The sequence below is a fragment of the Cebus imitator genome, unplaced genomic scaffold (assembly GCF_001604975.1).
Source record: "Cebus imitator isolate Cc_AM_T3 unplaced genomic scaffold, Cebus_imitator-1.0 Scaffold14, whole genome shotgun sequence".
In the NCBI taxonomy this organism is placed as follows: Eukaryota; Metazoa; Chordata; class Mammalia; order Primates; family Cebidae; genus Cebus; species Cebus imitator.
The window spans coordinates 8,608,473-8,627,953 of NW_016107329.1; the positions used below are offsets into that span (position 1 = coordinate 8,608,473).

General features: G+C 51.1%; 2 protein-coding genes across 2 annotated transcripts in view; one reads left to right on the forward strand and one right to left on the reverse strand.

The window, feature by feature from the left end:
- COL4A1 (collagen type IV alpha 1 chain) overlaps positions 1-975 on the reverse strand; it is a 149,647-nt gene extending 148,672 nt beyond the window's left edge. Inside the window, exon 1 of the mRNA XM_017501855.2 lies at positions 757-975. Within this exon, the coding sequence (XP_017357344.1) occupies positions 757-840 (84 nt within the window). The 5' untranslated portion in view covers positions 841-975. The remainder of the gene's footprint in view (positions 1-756) is intronic.
- Positions 976-1,093: 118 nt separating this feature from the next.
- Positions 1,094-19,481, forward strand: part of COL4A2 (collagen type IV alpha 2 chain) — a 205,759-nt gene continuing 187,371 nt past the window's right edge. Inside the window, exons 1-3 of the mRNA XM_017501828.2 lie at positions 1,094-1,348; positions 1,673-1,760; positions 1,882-1,936. Of these exons, the coding sequence (XP_017357317.1) occupies positions 1,717-1,760; positions 1,882-1,936 (99 nt within the window). The 5' untranslated portion in view covers positions 1,094-1,348; positions 1,673-1,716. The remainder of the gene's footprint in view (positions 1,349-1,672; positions 1,761-1,881; positions 1,937-19,481) is intronic.

The window sequence follows — 19,481 nt, forward strand, 5'->3', positions numbered from 1 at the left end:
AGATCCTTTCTGGGCAAGCACATAACCAAAGGAAATGAAAACTAGAAAAACAATTTGTTCATGGAACAATGACATGGAGTTTCACTTTGGTTTCATGCTCACATATGAATGTGGCTGTAATTTTTAAGAAAAATGTATTAATAGAAGGCAACGAGTTGAGGATGGTGGCTTCTTCAAGCCGGGCGTCCAGAAAAGCCCCATTTCTGCCTTGGAGCGCGCCTTAGGCAGCAGTCGTGGGAAAGCTCAGATACAGCTGTTTCCAGGCAAAGGGCCCAAAGCTTTTCAGCCTCGGTCACCAGGGTCTCCAGACAAGGAGAAATACGCCCAAAGCTGTTCCCAGACGCTCTGGGCTAGAAGCTCCCAGTGCGCGCTCCCGCCCCTCCAACTCCCAACTCCCTCGCGCACCCGGGGCGGGTGAAAGCGCCCAGCCGCCGAGCATCCCCGCGACGCGGGTTCAAATCCCGCCGGCTCTCGGGCACCGTCGCCCCGCCACAGCGCGGGTTGTTTCTCCTCGTCTCCCCGGAGGAGGTCCCTAACTATCCAGTACCCACGCCATAACAAAGGAGGCTTGGTCCACCGATGCGCGATCGTAGCCCACAGGGACACCCAGCGTGCACTGGCCCAGAGAATGCACCTGGCCGTGCCATGCGCGATCCCTAAGGGGCAGGCGGGCGGCTCCCGGAGCGGACAAAGGGGCCTCTCTGGGCGCCCGGGCTCAGGGCGGGACTCCGGGAGCGGAGCCGGCCGGGGACTCACCTTCGCAGCGGCCCGGCTGCGCTCCTCGTGGAGCAGAAGGGCGGCGGGCAGCAACAGAAGCCAGACGCCGAGCCGGGGCCCCATGGTGGCGCGCCCGAGGCGGCGGGGAACGGCGGGGGACGGAGGCCAGGCGTGCGGGGGCCGCGGCGGGCAGCTCGCTCTCGGAAGGCCGGGCTTCCAGCGCTGCGCACCGTCCCGGGTGCGGCGGCTCCAAGCGGAGACCTGAGCGCGGCGGGCCGAGCTCCCCAATTTGTTGCCGCTGCCCCCTCCCCCTGGCGCTGCGCGGGCGGCGCCTCAAAGGGGAGGACCCTGCGGCGCGGGTAAGAGGCGGCGGGAGCGCGCAGCCAGGGAGTGTGGCCGCCGTGCGCCGGGACACCAGGGCTCCGCGCTCCGCACCCAGGGGCTCCCGCGTCCCAACACCCTGCGCCCGCGCTCTCGCCGATCCAGGCCGAGAACCCAGAGAGGCCGCCCGAGCCCCCGAAGCCGGCGCCCAGAGAGCCCAGTGAGGGCGGCCGCGCTGCCGGTGTACGCCGGCGGGTGCCTCTGGAAGGGCCAATGCGCGCGGGCCGCAGCCCCTGAAGCCGAGCCCGAGGTGAGAGCTACCCCCGAGCGGCGCCCAGACACTGGCCCGAGAGCTCGGGCTTGGAGCGCCCTGTGCGGTCTGGGGCTGCGGGCTCCTGCCTGGGAGTAGAAACCGGGAGGGTGGGAGAGCGGGGACGGAGCTTCTCGGCCAAGCAGCACACACGGGGGCCTAACGGGAGGCTCTCCTTTCCGGGTCGTGGCGGGACGGCCCTCCGGTCACCCCTGCATGCGGAGGCGCCCCGCGCTGTCCCCGCGTCTCGCGGACCGAGACCGGCGGTGAGGATGGGCTGCCTCCCTCATCCTGCGCTGAACTCGCTTCGTCTCTCGCCTCCAGGCTAAGCGGGACTGACCCGGGCCCAGAACGGACTCACCGCCAGCATGGGGAGAAACCAGCGCGCGGCGGCCGGCCCTGCCCTACCGCGGTAAGCGACTTTCTGCCTGGTCCCCGTGAGTCCAGCTCGCAGGGACTTTTCTATGTACCTCTTGGGGATTCACAAGCCGGGCCCGCGCGTTCATGTCCCTGTTCCTCCCTTTCCCATTCAGGTGGCTGCTGCTGGGGACCGTGACCGTGGGGTTCCTCTCCCAGAGCGTCTTGGCGGTAAGTCCTGGCCCCGGCCCCACGCACTTGGACTTGCGCGTCCGATAGTGGTGGGGACGTTTGAGTGGCCTCGCAGAGGGCAGCTCGTCCGGGCCCTCCCGAGTGTGTGTGTGTGCCTGCAGGTGTCCGCCAGCCTGCCCACCCAGGTTCTGAGAAAGCTCGCTCTTGCCGCGTGATGTGTTCCACCTTTCCTTCCCAGGGGTTCCCAGCGTCAGTCCTGTGCTTTGCAGGCGTCGGCCCTAAAGCTGAGAACTTTAAATGTAGCCTAAGGCACCGTTTACTCGCTTTGAACAAATATGCAGCCACAGAGTCGAGGGAAGAGTGTCAGTCCCTGGCAGTGAGGCGCCAGGCTTAGGGCAAGAAAAAGTTTTCCTGGAACTCGGGAGCTGGTGGGGAGGCTCTGTCAAGGGCTGAGGGCTTTTTGTGTTTTTAAATGGGAGGTTCTGGGTAGAGGGGCGGGGCGAGGACGCGTACGAGACTACCTTAGTATTGTTTGAACTGAACCATTGCGATGGAACAATGGCAGAAAAACCGCGTTCTCTCCGGAGTCCTGGTCCGGCCCTGGAAGAGCCGCTCCGGGCGCCACCCTGGGACCCCGTTGCCGGAGCCTGCCCCTCCACACCGGCCATGCACAGCCCCGCGGTACCGTGGCTGCAGTTGGCGACTGCACTGCGAGGCTCTGCACATTTTAAACGTTTTGTTTAAAGAGTAGGAGCCACTTTTACTGAGCTTTATGTAACCATGGCTAAAATGAACAGGTTTGGTGGGGGTATTCTGCTCAGGACTCAAATGTTTAGACAGGACCTGAAAGCGGAGGGAGCTTGGGGGATGCCCGCTGCCCCACCTCTCCTTACCGTGGCCGACGGAACCTGTGGCGGCCAGGGTCCAGGTGGGTTCCTCCTGGAAACGACCCCTCTCTCCTCAGTGCACACTGTTTCAGAGCACCACACAGGGACAGAGGGGAAACGTGTTCGTGATTTCATCTGAATGCTGGTGTTTTTACATCGTTCTGCCCTAATGCAAAACAAACCAGGATTTTAAAGACAGTGAGTGGCAAGGAGCTACTCGCACTTGGGAAAGAGCTGCTAACTTTGCTTTTCCGCTGCTGTTGGCTCCGGTTCAAGGCCCAGGTTGGAAAGTAAAAGGAGGACTCGGAGACTTTGACCAGAGCACTGCAGGCCAAAGTTTTCTTCAAGTTCTGGTCTGTGTCTCCGTCCTTCTCCCAGCCCTGACTTAAGATCAGAACCTAGATAGTTGAACTAGCCCAGTGACCCTGTGAGTTCTAATGCCAGGCCTGTATGCATGTAAGACGTGACTCAGATTTATGAACCAGAAGCGACGTATGCATGCGCATACACATGCACTCAAAGGCAGACGTCCCTAGAAAGTATCAAATCGGGCTGCGTGTGCTTCGGTGGTACCGATGCCCGCATCTCTCTGTCCCTAGAGTCACTTTTATAATACCAGTCTGATCGTGCTTAAGGCTAATGGGAGTCCCGGGAATTCCTTTCTGAATTCATCTTAAAATTGGTGGAAAGACCACCGGGCACCTAGGTCTTCAAAAGACCCAACTAGCCTGGGTGGGCGGTGCACCCCTGTAATCCTAGCACTTTGGGAGGCTGAGGCCTGCTGATTGCCTGAGCTCAGGAGTTCCAGACCATCCTGGGAGAAACACGGTAAAACCCTGTGTCTACTAAAATACAAAAAATTAGCCAGGCCTGGTGGTGCCTGCCTGTAATTCCAGCTACTCAGGAGGCTGAGGCACAAGAATTGCTTGAACCCGGAGGCGGAGGTTGCAATAAGCCAAGATTGCACCGCTGCACTCCAGCCTGGGCGACAGAGCAAGACTGTCTAAAAAAAAAAAAAAAAAAACCAAACCTAGGTACTAAACATAGCTCTGCCCTAATCTCTTAAATCCAGAGCCTCAGTTTCCATACTTTGAAGTATGGCTTCTTACAGAGGCCAAGTACCCTAAGGGAGATGAGACACCTCTATGCCTCCCCAAAACCTCATCAATGCTGCAAGCTCACCCTCAGTCTCTTTTACCCTTTGATCTCTGGGTGGGACCAAGATGATTGATTGCCCAGCAGAGCTTCGCAAAGTGCAGATCCCTAGACCCGCAGACCTAACTCTCCTGGAAAGGCTTGGTAAGAAGTCAGGTCCCCATCTCAGACCTTCCGTTCAGACATTCTGGGGTGGGGTCCAGGACCCCGCTTCCCACCTGATACCAGAATCTGGGAGCCACTGAGCTGGGGTATGGGGTCGAGAGGCAGTTGAGACGACCTGCCAACTTACTTTATCTCCCTGGGCTTTCAATTCTAACTCTACAGATAAAAATTGATATTTTTAATCATTTCACTAGGGACCTACTAGTATGTGTTGTTAAGAGACTTAAACATTGTTACTTTCAGCAAGTGGCTGCTTGTTGACTTCTTGGTAACCACTGGCTTGAATGGCTGTTCCTTGTGAAATAAGGCTTTGATTTTCAACTGTGTTGATGAAAGAGTTTTCTTAATTGTGACAAGGACTTTTTCCTGGGTAGGTCAGTTCAGGAAAAAGGGCTGCCGCTCCGTGGTTGAAGAGCTTGGTTGCAGAAGCAGCTGGGATGGGTAGTGAAGAGCCTGAATGATTGCTGATTGAGCGCTTCCTGTGTGTAATTTGTCTGCACTACTGCTTGTAATCCTCACTGGAAAACATACTTAGGAGCTTCGTAGCTATTATTACCCCATTTTACAGGTGAGAAAAGGCACAAAGGTTTGAAGCCCTTGCCCAAAATTCCTGTCTTTGTAACTGAGTGAGACGGATTGGCACCCAGGCCCCTTCCTCCACACTGAGCTTCCTAGGGCCTGAAAGTTGGCCGGGAGGGCACTCCTGAGCTCCAGTCTTTGAGTCTCCTGGGGTATGGGTTCTTTCTCCCTGGTCTTGGCCTTGGACTAACAGTAGAGCTGACACTGACTCCTAGGAGGGAGGATCTCCCCTCCTTCCTCCTCTGCTTCTCCCACTCTGAGGATCAGGGGCACTGAGTGAAGGAGAGAAGCAAGACCCTTCCCGAAGGGAGGAAAGGAAGCCGAAATCCCATGGGGTGGCCTGTGCTCTGGACCCAGTGTGAAGCCAGCTGCTCCGATGATGCCTTTTCTAAAGGTGCCCTTGTTTGAATGCAGTTTCAAGATGCACAAAATGCTTTTGTGCAAGGCAGTGTGACACAGGGGTCCCATCCCAGACTCAAGGCAGATGCCGGGGTAGTTCTCAGCTGGTTGGCAGCTGAGGGGCTGCTGCCTAGAGTGCGCACTCACCAAGCCTCTGCATCCTAGTTCTCCTCTCCCCCAAGGCAGAGGTGTTACTCATCCCACCCGCCTCATAGGTGAGGCAGCTGTGAGGTGTGTGGGTGCATGCGAAGCACCTTAGAGGCTCTGGCACCGCGTGGGTGCCAAGCAGTATCCCCTGGGCCTATTTAAGGGACAATCCCCTCGGCTACCTGTTGTAACCTTCATGGAGGCTGAAAAGTGCTCACTGCAGCCACTCTGAGCATTGTCACTTGTGTCCAGAGGGTGGGCAGCAGCTTTCAGGGATCAAATATGCAGCAGGCTGGGCATATTCCTGGGACTTCTGTCCCGGACCTGGGGGGTTCTCGTAGGTATCAGTGTGGGGCCCCAGCCTGCCGCTTAGTTTCCAGGCCGCCCTTGGGGTGCCAGCCCCAGGAAACTCACCTGGGCTTCCTGTTGGCTGCCACCACCTTCCCTGTCCTCCAAGCCAGCAGCCACAGTGGCAAGTCCTTTCTGAGGGCTTTGGGATGGGGAGGAGAGGTGTTCTGTGCCGTCTGAGGCCCAGAGCTTTCTGTAAGGATCAGGACAAATAGTTCTTTCTACATTCCCTGGAGCCTAAGCCCTATTGCTCAAAGATGGGCCCCTGCAAAGAAGGGAAAAGCACTGGATTCCTCCCCTGCTCATGGAAAAACAAGCACATCTCAGCTCTCTGGAGGCTAGTAAAGTCTTCCTCCCTGGGTGGCTTGTAGGACTCGGCCATGATAAATAATAGCAGAGATTTGTCAACAGCATCCCAGAACGAGATGCATCCCAGGGCGAGCCGGAAAGCGCGGGGAAGGGAAACAGTCTCAGTGCAACCCGGCGACTGTGTGTGGGGCCAGAGAGAGAGGTGAAGATCAAGGAAAAGTTTCTAGAATAGAAAAAAGAATTTTGCTAAAATATTAAAAATCAAAGAACTATGTTTAACTTTGTTTCTGGGGAGAGGGAAAGCAAATGGGTGTGTGGTTTAAATAATCAAGAAACTCAAGGGAAAAATTAAGTGCAGTGGAAATGTAACTTTTCAACGCTGTTGATAATATAATGAAGAGATCACCACCTAGCAAGTGGTCTGGGAATGTCTCATTCTTTTTATCTGGAGAAGAATGTTTGTCTTTGATTAGAGGGTTTTGGGGAAAGCTCTGAAAGTGGCCTCTTGCTTCGTATCTGCTGGCGCCTGTTGTGTGATCACTGCTGAAGGTGGGAGTCACTGTCTGCAGCTCCTGGCCTTGGCTGACCTGGCTTGTGAATCAGGGCCCAGGAACCACACAGCAGTCTTGAGAGGCCGTAGCGTCTGACCCAGCCCGCAGCTAACCGGCTCCTGGCTTCAGGGCAAGTTGCTTCCCATGCTTAGGCTCTGGGGCTGGGATGAGAATGTTGTGTGGTATTGAGCTCTCAGGCGATGGACATACCATGAGCGAGCTGGAGAGTCAGAAGTAAGGGCCAGGCCCTGAAGCTGTGCTAAGACCTGTGAGGGTGAGCTGGAGCCTCCACTGTGATGCTGGGGATGAGAAAGCCCTTCCAAACAAGCTCCAGAATAGAACTTATCCAGCCTGCACCAGGACATTGCTTAGAAATCAATATGCCGCATGGGACTTTCTATCCTCATGGTGTGGAGAAGCTTCCAGAATCCAATAAATACGTAACACTTTTCAGTTGAGATGAGAGAAAGGGCAGAGCTCCTAGACAGTCCCCTCTTGCTGTTTCCCTGTGGTGGCCACTCCCTCCAGTTAATGAGACCCTCTCAGGACAGGTGATGGCCTAAGTGACTCACTGCTCTTGATTTCACTGGTGCTCTGGAGGACTGTAATTTTTATTTTGTTTACCCATGAAAGAAGAAGGTGGTGTCTAATCTTAGGGAGACTTCATGGGTGTCTCCCGTGGTCAGAGAGTAAATTTCAAAGGAAGTGCGAGTAGTCCCTGTCCACCCAGCACCCCTGTCCTGGGTGCTGGGTTCTAGCCCGTCCCACCCTCCTGAGCTCCTGGCTGGCTCCTGTGCTCTGCTTCGAGGTCTTCTGTTGCCTTGGATGAGGCTACCTTTTGAAGCAACAGGCTTTTTTGTAAAACCTGCTTCTTTAAGTGTAGCGTGGTATCCTGGGGCAGGTCCTGGGACAGAAAAACTACAGCAGTGCAAAAACTGGTGAGATTCTAGGACAGTCTGCAGTTCGGTGTGCTAATGTTAATTTCTGTACCAACGCTAATTTCTTAGTTTTCACAAAAATGTGCCATAGTTTTATAAAATGTCAATATGGCATCATGATGTCTGGGCGAAGGATATATAGGGACTCTCTGCACTATTCTTTGCAACTTTTCTGCAAATCTCAATTGCTTCAGAATTTAAAACTGCTCCCAGAAGTCATCAGCCAGTCACATTTGGCGTGCATGAGTCAGACAGACAAGTGCGCACAAAGCTGAAAAACAGCCAATCTTGTATTAGCAGATGTGGCCGGCAAGAGGAACATGTTGGTCCCATTCCTTTCTCTGATAGAGCAAGTGCGAACAGAAGTCACTTCTGCTTAGTGGGAAATCCAGCAGAGGTAGGCCCAAGCAAAGCCTGAGTGAAAGGATTTGTGTCCCCGGCCTTGGGTGGAGTCATTTGTGAAGATGGGGGGGTTTCCTCCGTGGAGTTTCTGCAGCATCACGTGGGAGGCCCAGTGGAGCTGTCACGGCGCCTCTTCTTGGCTGGAGAGGGAAGTGGTTGCACCGTTATTTCCTGAGCCCGTGGTGGAATGGCAGGCTTGTATCAGTGTTGCTGCAAGGACACAATACATGACTAGGGAAAAGCCCGCTGCTGCCCATACCCACTCACCCTTAGGAACACAGCAGGCAGTCCTCCTGGGCTGCACAGAACGGGAGCCCCTTTCCGCCTGTCTAGGAAACCCCGTGGGCAACAGGGACGGGCAGGTGTCAGGTGGCTGGTGGAGGAGGTGGGCCGCCTGCACGCATGCTCCCTGCATTGCCACAGGCCGTGGCAGTGGGATTCGGAGTCACAGCCTCTCAGTGGCCGCAGCTTCCGTGTTAGTTAGAGACCGAGCAAGAGGCCCAGAAGGAGGATGGTCAGGGGCCAGTGGCTGTTGCCTTGCATGTTTTCCTGTCACCACCCTTCAGAAATGAGAAGAAGCATGAGCAGAGCAGCCTCTGCCTGGCCCCTGCCAGCTCTGCTCTGCACACCCTGTCTGCCCCTCCAGGCCTTAGTCCCTGGCGGATAAGGACAGCCTGTCCCTTTCTATCAGTGACTCGCAGTAGGGGTCACACACCTGCACACGGCTGGAGCCTCTGTCCTTTGCAATTGAGTCCCATTTAAGAGTCTAGCTAAAGTGTCTTCTCTACTGATAGGGTTTTAAATACTTTAGGATCACAGGTTATAAGTCATCGTTGTAACTCCTATAGACTTGAAGCATTTGTTTGTTTGTTTTTGTTTTTGGGATGGAGTCTTGCTCTATCATCCAGGCTGGAGTACAGTGACGTGATCTTAGCTCACTGCAACCTCTGCCTCTTGGGTTCATGTGATTCTCCGGCCTCAGCCTCCCATGTAGCTGGGATTACTGCATGAGCCACCATACCCAGCTAATTTATGTATTTTTAGTAGAGATGAGGTTTCACTGCATTGGCCAGACTGGTTTCAAACTCCTGACCTCAGGTGACCCGCCTGCTTCAACCTCCCAAAGTGCTGGGATTACAGGCATGGGCCACCACGCCCTGCCATCATCCTCTTTTTCTCCCAGAAGCATGTCTTCCATAGCTGACAGGGCTGCTCCCATGATCCAAGTTCAGGGCATTTTGCATCGGCCCTCGTGAAATGATTCACAGGCACCTGTATCTGCTGAAGGCCTGAAATCCAGTGGGCCCTCCACAGAGCTTCTTACGTAAATGATTGCAGTTAGTTGGCAGCAATGCAAGCAAATCCTTTGGGTGAGGAGTACAGCCATGGAACTATTAATAAAAGATGAGATTAAAAATGTATTTATTCTTACTGTGGGGTTTTTCCCCCCAAATTAACTGCTTTCTCCCACTGGATGAAAACTAGCTGTATATGACGATAAAGGAAGCATGGATCAGTCCAGGAGAGATTTGCATTTTTTCCTAGGGACTGTTTCAACCCCACCCATAGAATTCCTGTTCTGTTGCTTTTACCCAGTTCAGTGATCTCCCATGTGAGAATCAGAGAAGAATGTGTGTTTTTGAATTTCATGGACTGATTATCTGGTACCTGGTAAATATTATGTAACAATATTTTTCCCACATGTTGAGTATTTTTGGATCCCTGACTGTGGAGTGATGGGACCCTGTGAGAACCGAGAAAGGCTTCTGTTCGTGCACAGGGTCAAACACACATGCCCTGGGCTGCACCAAAAGCTGTGGTTCACCTCCAAATTGGATGAAAGGAAGGGGTCCCCTGGGAGATTCTTTTCGGGATCACCAGAACCAAACCTAAGAGAGCATCCCTAGCGTTCTAGAACCTCTGGGAGCAGCTAAAACACCCTGGGGAGAAACATAGCAACTCCTGTTGGCTGAGCCACTGGGCTGGGAACTGCCCTAAATCATGGACGGTTCACAGATGGGTAAACTGAGGCATGTGCCAGAAGGCGTCGGGTAGGGCCAGTGGGAACAAAGTGCGGAGTAAAACCTAGGACTTGCCAGTTCTAAAACCTCTGCTCTTAGCCACTGGCGAGGTGAATAAACCCCAGATATGCACAGGTAAAATATGTCAAATGTTGTATATGTAAAGTACAGATATATATATATTATATGTAGAAAATATATTATCAATCTACATGGAATGTACAGAGATAGATGATAGAGATAAAAGAGAGAACACACACATCACACACATACATGTGTACCCTGTGCCCACACAGACACAGATGCACACACATACATGCATGCATATAGACACACACATGACCATAGACACACACTTGCACATATGGACACACTTGCACCCCACACATGCATACAAACACAGATGCACATGCATGCACATATAGACACACACTTGCACCCCCACACACAAACAGATGCACACACATTCATATAGACATACACATACATATAGACACACACTTGCACCACACACATACAGACACACAGATACACATACAGACACACAGATGCACACACATGCATGTAGACACACACATATAGACACACAGTTGCACCACACACAGATGCACACACATGCACATAGACACACATGCATAGACACACTTGCACCCCCACACACATACACACAGATGCACACACATGCACATAGACACAAACACATATATAGACACACACTTTCACCACATACAAACACACAGATGCACACACATGCATATAGACACACACTTGCACCCTGCACACACATACAGACACACAGATGCACACACATGTATATAGACACACGCATATATAGACACACACTTGCACCCCCCGCACACATACAGACACACAGATGCACACACATGCATATAGACACACACGCATATATGACACACACTTGCACCCTGCACACACTACAGACACACAGATGCACACACATGCATAGATACACACATGTACACATGCATACATAGACACATGCACATGCATATACCTGAACACACACTTGTACCCTCCACATATACGTAGACATACATGCACATGCCCATAGATGTACACATGCACATACACAGAGACACACATGTGTACCCCACACACATACACATAGAAACATATGCACACACACATACAAACACATTCATGCATGCATACACACACACACACTTAGCCGGAGGATGCTCCTGGTTTCTTTCTCCACGAGGGCAGCTGAGGCAGAAAGAGACGGTGGATGCCTCTGGGGAGCAGCAAACAGACCTGTTTCTTTAGGGTCCTTTCTGCAGAGAGGCTGGTCGGAGGCATGAGGGGAACTGAGTATCCTCATGAGCTCTGAAAAATAAAGGCTAAGATGACTGCACTCAGGAGAGGTCCTTAAAGGATGACCAAGAAATATGTGAGAATGGGCAAAGGAACAATTTCACCTGCAGAACCAAGAGTCCTGCAGACACAATCCCAACCGGCCCTCTCCAAGTCTGGCTTGAAACTGCAGGCCACTAAGGCAGATGCTGCTAAGGGGAACAGGAGGGGCAAACACAGCTTTGTGTTTGGCTATTGGAATATTGTTCTAGTTGTAATTTAGAGAAAGATTTACTGAGCTCCTATGGGGCAAAAGAAACCTTCCTAAAATTATCTTAGCCGTACAGGAGACCCAGTGGACACTACAGAGTGATGGCAGGATTCCATTTTCCCTGGACCAGTGCCAGCTTCACGCTGGGTCTGTTCTCACTACCCTGTGTTTGTGCTGGTGTTTTTCAATGGAAGTCCCCATGGGCTAACAGGAGGACAGGTGTGGTCTGTTAAAAAGAGGTTGAACCTGTGGGCTTGAGCGCAGAGACTGGGAAAGTCACTTTTCCTTTCTGAGAATGCTCGTCTTCATCTGTCAACAGGAATACTCAAAACTATGTCCCAGGGTCTCAGTGGGATCGTTTATGTGTCATTCGTTCATTAAATGAACGTGTCCAATGCTACTAGGAATAATCACTCACGAGTTCTAGAACATTCATCCTCCCATGGATTCACGCCTGGGTCAGAGCAAGGGCAAGCTAGGAACCGTGAAGTTTGATCAGGGCGTGCGTTTGTGTGTGAGCATATGTGCGTGTGTATGTGTGTGCACATGTGTACACACATGTGTTGGTGTATGTGTGCGTGTGTGCATGCATGTGTGAGTGCATGTGTGGGCATGCATGTGTGTATGCATGTGTGTGTGGTGCAGGGTTGACCAACCATCTGACCCAATTTTAAATTAAATATGTCATCTGGGATTATTTGTGATAAGAGAGCAACCTGCAGATGTTCACTATTTGAGGGCCAGTTTATCTATTTGCTCCCTATGAGACTTTCAGTATAGTAGATTTCATGTGCAACTGTGCTTATCAGCAAGCACCTATAAGAGCCCCCACTCACCCTGCTTACAGGAAACGTCAGGACTCAGGCATGGGCCCCACAGGAATAGGGCCAGTTGGGGTCTTGGGTTTGAAACTGCTTTTGCTGCTGCCTGGCCAGGTGATGTTGCGGGAGTACTCAGCTCATTACACTTTAGTTACATTTCACTTACACTTACACTTTAGTTACATTTAAACTGGGTTAAAATAGTTCTTGCCTTATGCATGTGCTGGGAGGAGCAAGAAGAAATTGGCTGTAGAGAGTTTAGCAATCTTAGCATTGTAGTGCTTGATAAATACTAGTTAATGTATACCTGGCTTTAGGTTGTTGTTTTTTAATAAATGTGGGTCTTCATCCTCAATACCTAAATAACTTGAAGCCACATAAAGTTCAAGTCAACTAGAGTTACTGTTGGGAACCATGGTCCCAGGACAGGAGGAAGTGGGCCTGTGGGACGGGCAGGTGGGAGAGCCCCGTGGGAGGAGGTTCTGGTCTTCATGATCCTGGTGCCCAGAGTGCTAAGACCCTGCAGTGTCTTGGTGGCTCTGAGCAGGTGGCCGCCAGGTGAGAACTGGTGGAGATGCGCCTTCCTGATGCCTTGAGACGGTTTTTCCATTTTCTTTAAGTTTGGGAGATGTCAGCCAAAGGAAACATTTTAATATTAATTAAAGTTCAGTCAAGGTGTAATTTAACTTATTTCCAGAACAAATGGAAACACTTATAAACAAAGAACAATTTGTTCAAATAACTGAGACACAAGTATAATTTAGCCAAGCAAGAAAACTCAAGAGGCTTTGGTTTGGTAACATGATATAAAAATGCAAAACAGAATCTTAGGAGAGAATTTCCTTCTTAAGAGAGAAGAAAGATTTCCCTCCATACCATTTCCTAGCAGGGCAACTACTTCTCAAATTGGCACGGAAAGGCCTTCCCAGACTAGACTGTACCCTCCAACACCCAGGTGATTAAGGCCAAGGCATGGATTCCCTCAGGAAGATTCCAGCTGGAAATTTCAGGGAAGAACATCACCTCCTTCCCTTTCTTCCTTACTTGGTAATTGTCCTAATTGTAACAACCATCCAAGCTACGATTCAAGACCAAGTAGGGACCTGAGGTGATTTCCTTGCTCTGTAAATCCAGCTTCCTTTCCTAGCTGTTCCCGACAGCTCTTAGCGCTCCCTTCCCTTCCCCAAGACAGTCTTAGCTCAGACAGGATTTCCTCAATCTTAGTCATCAGGTCTCACTGTCCAGCCTCCTCCTTCCTGTTGTAAAACAAGGAATCTTAACAGCAAGTAGGCTGAGATTTTATATCTTTGTGATATGCCAATCTCCTGCCAGTATGTGCAGACATCAGGCTTTCTTGTGCTTACCCACATCAAGGCGCCAGAGGTTGGAAAATCAAGGCATTTCTAGTTAAGCCCCACACGGCACCTGAGTTTCAGCTGTCTGCCTTGGCTTTCGTGAATGTGTCTCTGCCTACCTGAAGGTTCTGGTTCTGGCATCCTGGGCTCTCCTTTGGCCAGGCACAGCCGCACAACCCAGGAGCAGTCCTAACCCGTTATGTAAGGTAGCAAGGTGGGGCTGGCGGGTGGCACTGCCAGGTCACCTCTGGGCACTGGGTGACCCAGTCATTGGCCCCCTACGGCGACCCCCTGCTGCGTGGGTGACACTCACACCTCCCCTGAGCTCCCAGTGCTGAGATTTCTGGGTGATTTCTCTGCTCTCCAGCTAAAGTGGTTTGTTATCTGCTTCTCACCTGATTGGAATTTAATGGTCTAGAAACAAATGAGTTATTTCACTCAGGAGGGGGAAGGAAGTCAGATTAGTCATGCTGGCGATTGATTTCTTTTTTTAATCCAAGAATTCTTTACTTAAGAAGTAAAAGCAATTAAGAATAGTCCTGAATCCTGTCTAGAAGTTCTAGAACAAGGAATGGGATGATGCCGATAGATACTTCAAGTAACTGGAAAGTTTGGTTCCCTTTGAACAAAGTCTAACTCTGAGGCCATCTGCTTCTTTTTATATAAAAACAGAGCAGTGTTTTTATATAAAGAAAATAAATGTGTTTAATAGGAAAGCTCATAGATAGAGTTCATCCATTTTAAAGGCTGCATTTTTCTCCTTTTAATGGCACCTTTCAAAAGCGCCTCCTCTTTCAACACTTGCAGCTCATCAGTGAGAGAGAACAAAAGACTACCACTGTTGATTCAGGCAACATTTTTGCCTTCATGTTGATTTTTCTTCCTCATTGGGTTTAATTAACTAGAGTCTCTAAGAATAAACATAGAAAAAAAGGCCTGTTTCATGGGCTTTTCTTAGCCTTTCATATTAAAAAAATGACCTTAGATCTTTATTCTTTCTAAATACTTCATGTGTTTAAAAACTAGGTAACTTTCCTGTGATAAAAAATAAAATCTTGGCACATTATCAACATATTACCTACCTTAAACACGGTATTTGTAAACCAACCATCTGAAAGTAATCTTATTAATGTTACATCTGGTCTCATATGTGTGTATTTATATAGCATGTGTGTATATGTTTGTGTGTGTGTGTGTATATATATATGTACATATACACAGAGAGAGCACATATATGTCATGCAAACCTGCATCCATTTTTAATACTTCTTCATTGTTGTAAATTGTGGTAAAATATACATAACATAAAATTTACCATGTTACCCATGTTTAAGTGACTGTTCAGTGGCGTTAAGTATACCACATTCCTGTTCCACTGTCACCACTGTCCATCTCCAGAACTTTCTCATCATCCCAAACAGAAATTCCACGTGCATTAAATAACTCTCCATCCCATCCTTGTCCCACCCTGTTAATCTAGTCTGCTCTCTGTCACTGTGAGTGTGACTGCTCTAGGGGCCTCATGTAAGTGGAATCATGCAGTGTTTGTCCTTTCGTGATGAGCTTGTTTCATTTAGTGTAATGTGCTTGTATGAGTCTATGTTCATGCTACTGATAAAGACATACCCGAGACTGGGCAATTTACAAAAGAAAGAGGTTTAATCGACTTACAGTTCCACGTGGCTGAGGAAGCCTCACAGTCATGGCAGAGGCCAGGAGGAGCACGTCATGTCTTACACGGATGGCAGCAGGCAGAGAGGGACTGTGCAGGCACGGGAAGTGCCAGATGCTTATAAAACCATCAGATCTCATGAGAGCTCACTATTAGGAGAAGAATATGGGGGAACCACCCCCATAATTCAATTATCTCCACCTGGCCCCACCTTTGACATGTGGGGATTATTACAATTCAAGGTGAGATTTGGGTGGGGACACAGCCAAACCATATCAGTCCTGAAGGTGTATCCAGTGATAGCACGGGGCAGAATTTCCTTCCTTTTTAAACCTCAGTAACAGGGCTATACTTCTAAAAGTTCTTACTTTTAAACTCACTTTTGTTTCCTTAGTTGACAGGTTTCAGTTGCTTAATGTCAGGCATTGCAAATGAAACGGGTTTAGCAAATGGTCTGCGACACCCAGCTCCAGATGAAGGGGCCGCGGGGAAGGGATCCTGGGGCTGGCCTGCCTCTCTGTCCCTCCGAGGCAGGCTGCCTCTCTGTCCCTCGGAGGCCACCTGCCTCTCTGTCCCTCGGAGGCCACCTGCCTCTCTGTCCCTCGGAGGCCACCTGCCTCTCTGTCCCTCCGAGGCGGCCTGCCTCTCTGTCCCCCGGAGGCGGCCTGCCTCTCTGTCCCTCCGAGGCGGCCTGCCTCTCTGTCCCTAGGAGGCCGCCTGCCTCTCTGTCCCTCCGAGGTGGCCTGCCTATGCCTCTCCTCTTGACGTTTGTTTTGCTTTCTGGTAAATGTTCACCACTCTTCCAAAGGAGGTTGGCTTGGGCTGCACTGAGTTGGTTTCCTCTGGGACGGGGATGGGAAGCTGTCCAGGAAGGAACTGGGGTGTCTGGGTGGGAAGCCAGTGAGCGAGGCCTGGGTTGCCCATACAGGTGTAGGCAGCAGAACTAGAGCAGTTCCTGAAGCCCCAGATGCGTGAGATTCCTCAGGAGGCGGAGGGGAGGTGGACACATCGAGACAAGGGAAGAAGACATATGGGGAACCCTGGGAGGAGCTGTGAGCCCCGAAAGGAGGCTGTGGTCGGGGGCAGGCCTAGGTCTTCCCCATGGCTTCACCAAACTGACAGTCACCAGCCTCCCCGCTTCCTGTAGCACCGGGGTCAGAAGATGGAGGTGGAGACGGGGAGCCAGTGTCCACCTCTGGTCGCGGCCCTTCTCCTTCCCTGCTAGGCTTCAGGCTGCCATGAGCTCGGGACGTGCCTTATTCGTCACCAGGTCCTCCCACAGCGCAGGGACCTTCACATAGGTGCCAGAAGGAGTTTATTAAATAAAAGTGTTACTTAACTCTTCCGCGGGAACCCTCAGGTAGTTAAGGTTTCTCTGTAAGGGCAGCTGGCAGCATGATCAGAGGCTTCTGAGGCCGCCTGAGTCAGGTCAGCTGGAGCAGGAGGGCAGATGCCCAGAGTAGGCTAACGAAGGGCAGGTTTCCATCTCTTTTTTACATTTCCAAGAGTTTGGCGTGACCCCCAGCACCAGCTGTCACAACCACCCCAGCCAGGGCACTATTGCACAGTCTAGGAGGGGCAGGTAGACAAAGCTGTGGAGCCATTGATTCTATGAAAACCTGCAGCTGATTGAGGAGAGGTGTCAGTCCCCTGGAAGTCCAAACCACAGCGGTGGGGAGCTGTTTCCCCGAGTTCAAGAGTGTTGCTGCCCCACTGCCCTACATTCCTATGACCGGGCATCAGAGGCCCACTCATGACTCTGGAATTTCTGTTGAGCCCTCTGTGGTCAGGGAGCTCTCACCAGGTGATGCCCCGATGCCTGGGGAAGGAGAGCGTCCGCGGGCAGCCCCTCGCAGGAGATGACGTCAGGCTTCGGGATGAGGGCCTCCTGTGGATTCCAGATGCCCGTCTTGCTGTTTGCTCTTTATGTTTTTTGAGTTAGTCATGCTAAATATGATGTCTCTGCAGCTGTAAAACCTGGAGCTGAAGAGAATGAGTGTCCGGGAAGCTGCTGGCCGGCCCGCGGGCACCTCTCCTAGACCGGGAGAGCTTGCAGATCCCCAGCAGCACCGTCCCCCACCTGCTGCCCGCAGTGTTGCATACAGTGAGGGCAGGCAGAGGTGAAGTAAGAAAATTCCAAAGGAAAGGGGCTTCCTCCTCCCCACCACACCTAAGCACAGGCCCCAGCTAGCTCCCTAAGGACAGGGACCAAGCCATGGGCACGCTGCCCCCAGTGCCCAGCTGGGCATCTGCTGTAGCAGCTGGAGTCTCAGCCACACAATAGACAGAGCTAGTGGGAGGAAAGAGAGAGGGAAAGGCAAGATTCCTGGCCAGGACCGAAGCTAAGTGGTTTGGGGACTTTTTGTTCAGAATCACAGCACAAATCATTATGCTCAGTGCAAAAAGCGTGGCCCGCAACAATGTGCACCTTGGGTCAACCGAGGGTTCCTCTCTCACTGGTTTCACTTGATTAGAATTACTGTCTAAAAACTACTGGGCAGACAGACATTGGCTTATCTGCAAAGTCAAACTAACGCGAAATATGCTTCAACTGCAACACAGAGTGCCAAACTATTTCCATTTAATAGCATGCTTTTTCTTTCTTGAGCTTCAACCCAAAGGGAAGCCAGGCATTTGGCCAGTGAGCCGTCTATGAGCTGAGCTGTGCTTTTCTTCAGGGCAGGCAGAGTTTGGCCAGTGGTCTTCTTTGAACTCCCAGAAACTCAGCTTAGTGTACCTCAAGGGTAAGAATGTGGAAGGTGGTCTGGTGGCCGAAACCACATCCCTGGATGTGGTGGTCGCCGCCCACCAACACCCACTCGGGGGTGATAACTGGACTCGCTCCCGCTTGAGCTCTGTCCTGCTGTGCTCTTGACATTGAGGTCACTGGAGGAAGGAGCTTGCCTGAGAAGGGACCTCCGCAAGGAGAGGAATCAGTCCACAGGGGAAGGGAGGTCTCTTTGTCTAAATGCATGAGAAAGCACACTGGACACAAAGCCCCAGTTGTGGCCGGGGGTCAAGAGATGGGTTTGAGCAGCACTGCCCCAACTGATGCACATTTGACTCAGCCTTTTTGGATCAGGCAGGTCTGGGGCGCCTGGGACTCTGCATTCCGAATGCTACCAGGTGATGGTGGTGCCACTGCCCAGGGAGCCACAGTGAGCAGAGGTCCTAGAAGACAGCCTCTGGAGGGCTCTTCTGGCCTCGGGATGGCTGCTCCCTTGAATGGTTGTTTTCTAGCAATCAGAAAAATGTGTAACTGGGGGCTTGCTGGCCCCTGGAATCTCCCGCCAATCTTGAAAACACCGTGAAGACCACCCTACACTTGCCTGCTGTTATAGGCACAGTTTAGGAATTGGGTAAGGGAAAGATAATTTGCATCTATTGGCTCTTTGGAAGCGTTAAGGAATTTCTCATTTGCAAAGCTCTCTGTCTTTTGACTTGTGGGACTGAGCCTTCCAGGACCGTGTCATGCGTAAGAGCAGGTTTGACCCTGAGCGCAGCAAAAGCATTTTCATCACTGACTGGATGAAAATATAGGCGTCCCCCCAAAAATGGACTTTCTCACACCATCCATCTTGGCTCAACCTTTTAACAAGGTTTAAGCCACATGTATACATCATAATAATGGGAAATGGATACATTTTTAATAAGCATTTAGAACCAATAATCAGAAATAGAAAGTGAGACTCATGCTTTGTGGAGAGTTTAACCAAAGATTTTTTTCTCTTTGGAATGAAGTCGAAAGCACATTTCCCCAGAACCTGTTACCTTCCTAAGCTGTTAAAGGCAGCCATGTTTCTCCTGGAGTGATACCTGGTTCTCCCTGGTGATGGGCAGCCATGCACTGATGGACTCTAGTTAAAACATCTGTCAGTCGGAGACCTCTGGAAAAATTTCATGAAAGAAACCGCATATTAGAGATAAAAGCAAAGGTTAAGTCCCCAGATATATCCTAGAAGTGTCTCCTGGGGAAATCGCACTGGAAGATCAGTGACAGGGGTAAGGATGCTGGGCCTGAACACGTTCTAAGGCTGCTTGATCACTGGAGGCTTCTGACCCTCATATCACTTTGGCCTTTCTGTCATCTTCTCAGATTCCTCACCCTGGTAGGTGCTGCCCTTCCCTTCGGGACATGGAAGCTGCACTTTGCTTTGTGCATTGTCAGGGAGGAGAAACGGGCACTCCCTGCGTTGTGAATGTGTCCTGTTCCTGAATTATTTTTTTTTTTTTTTTTTTTTTTTTTTTTT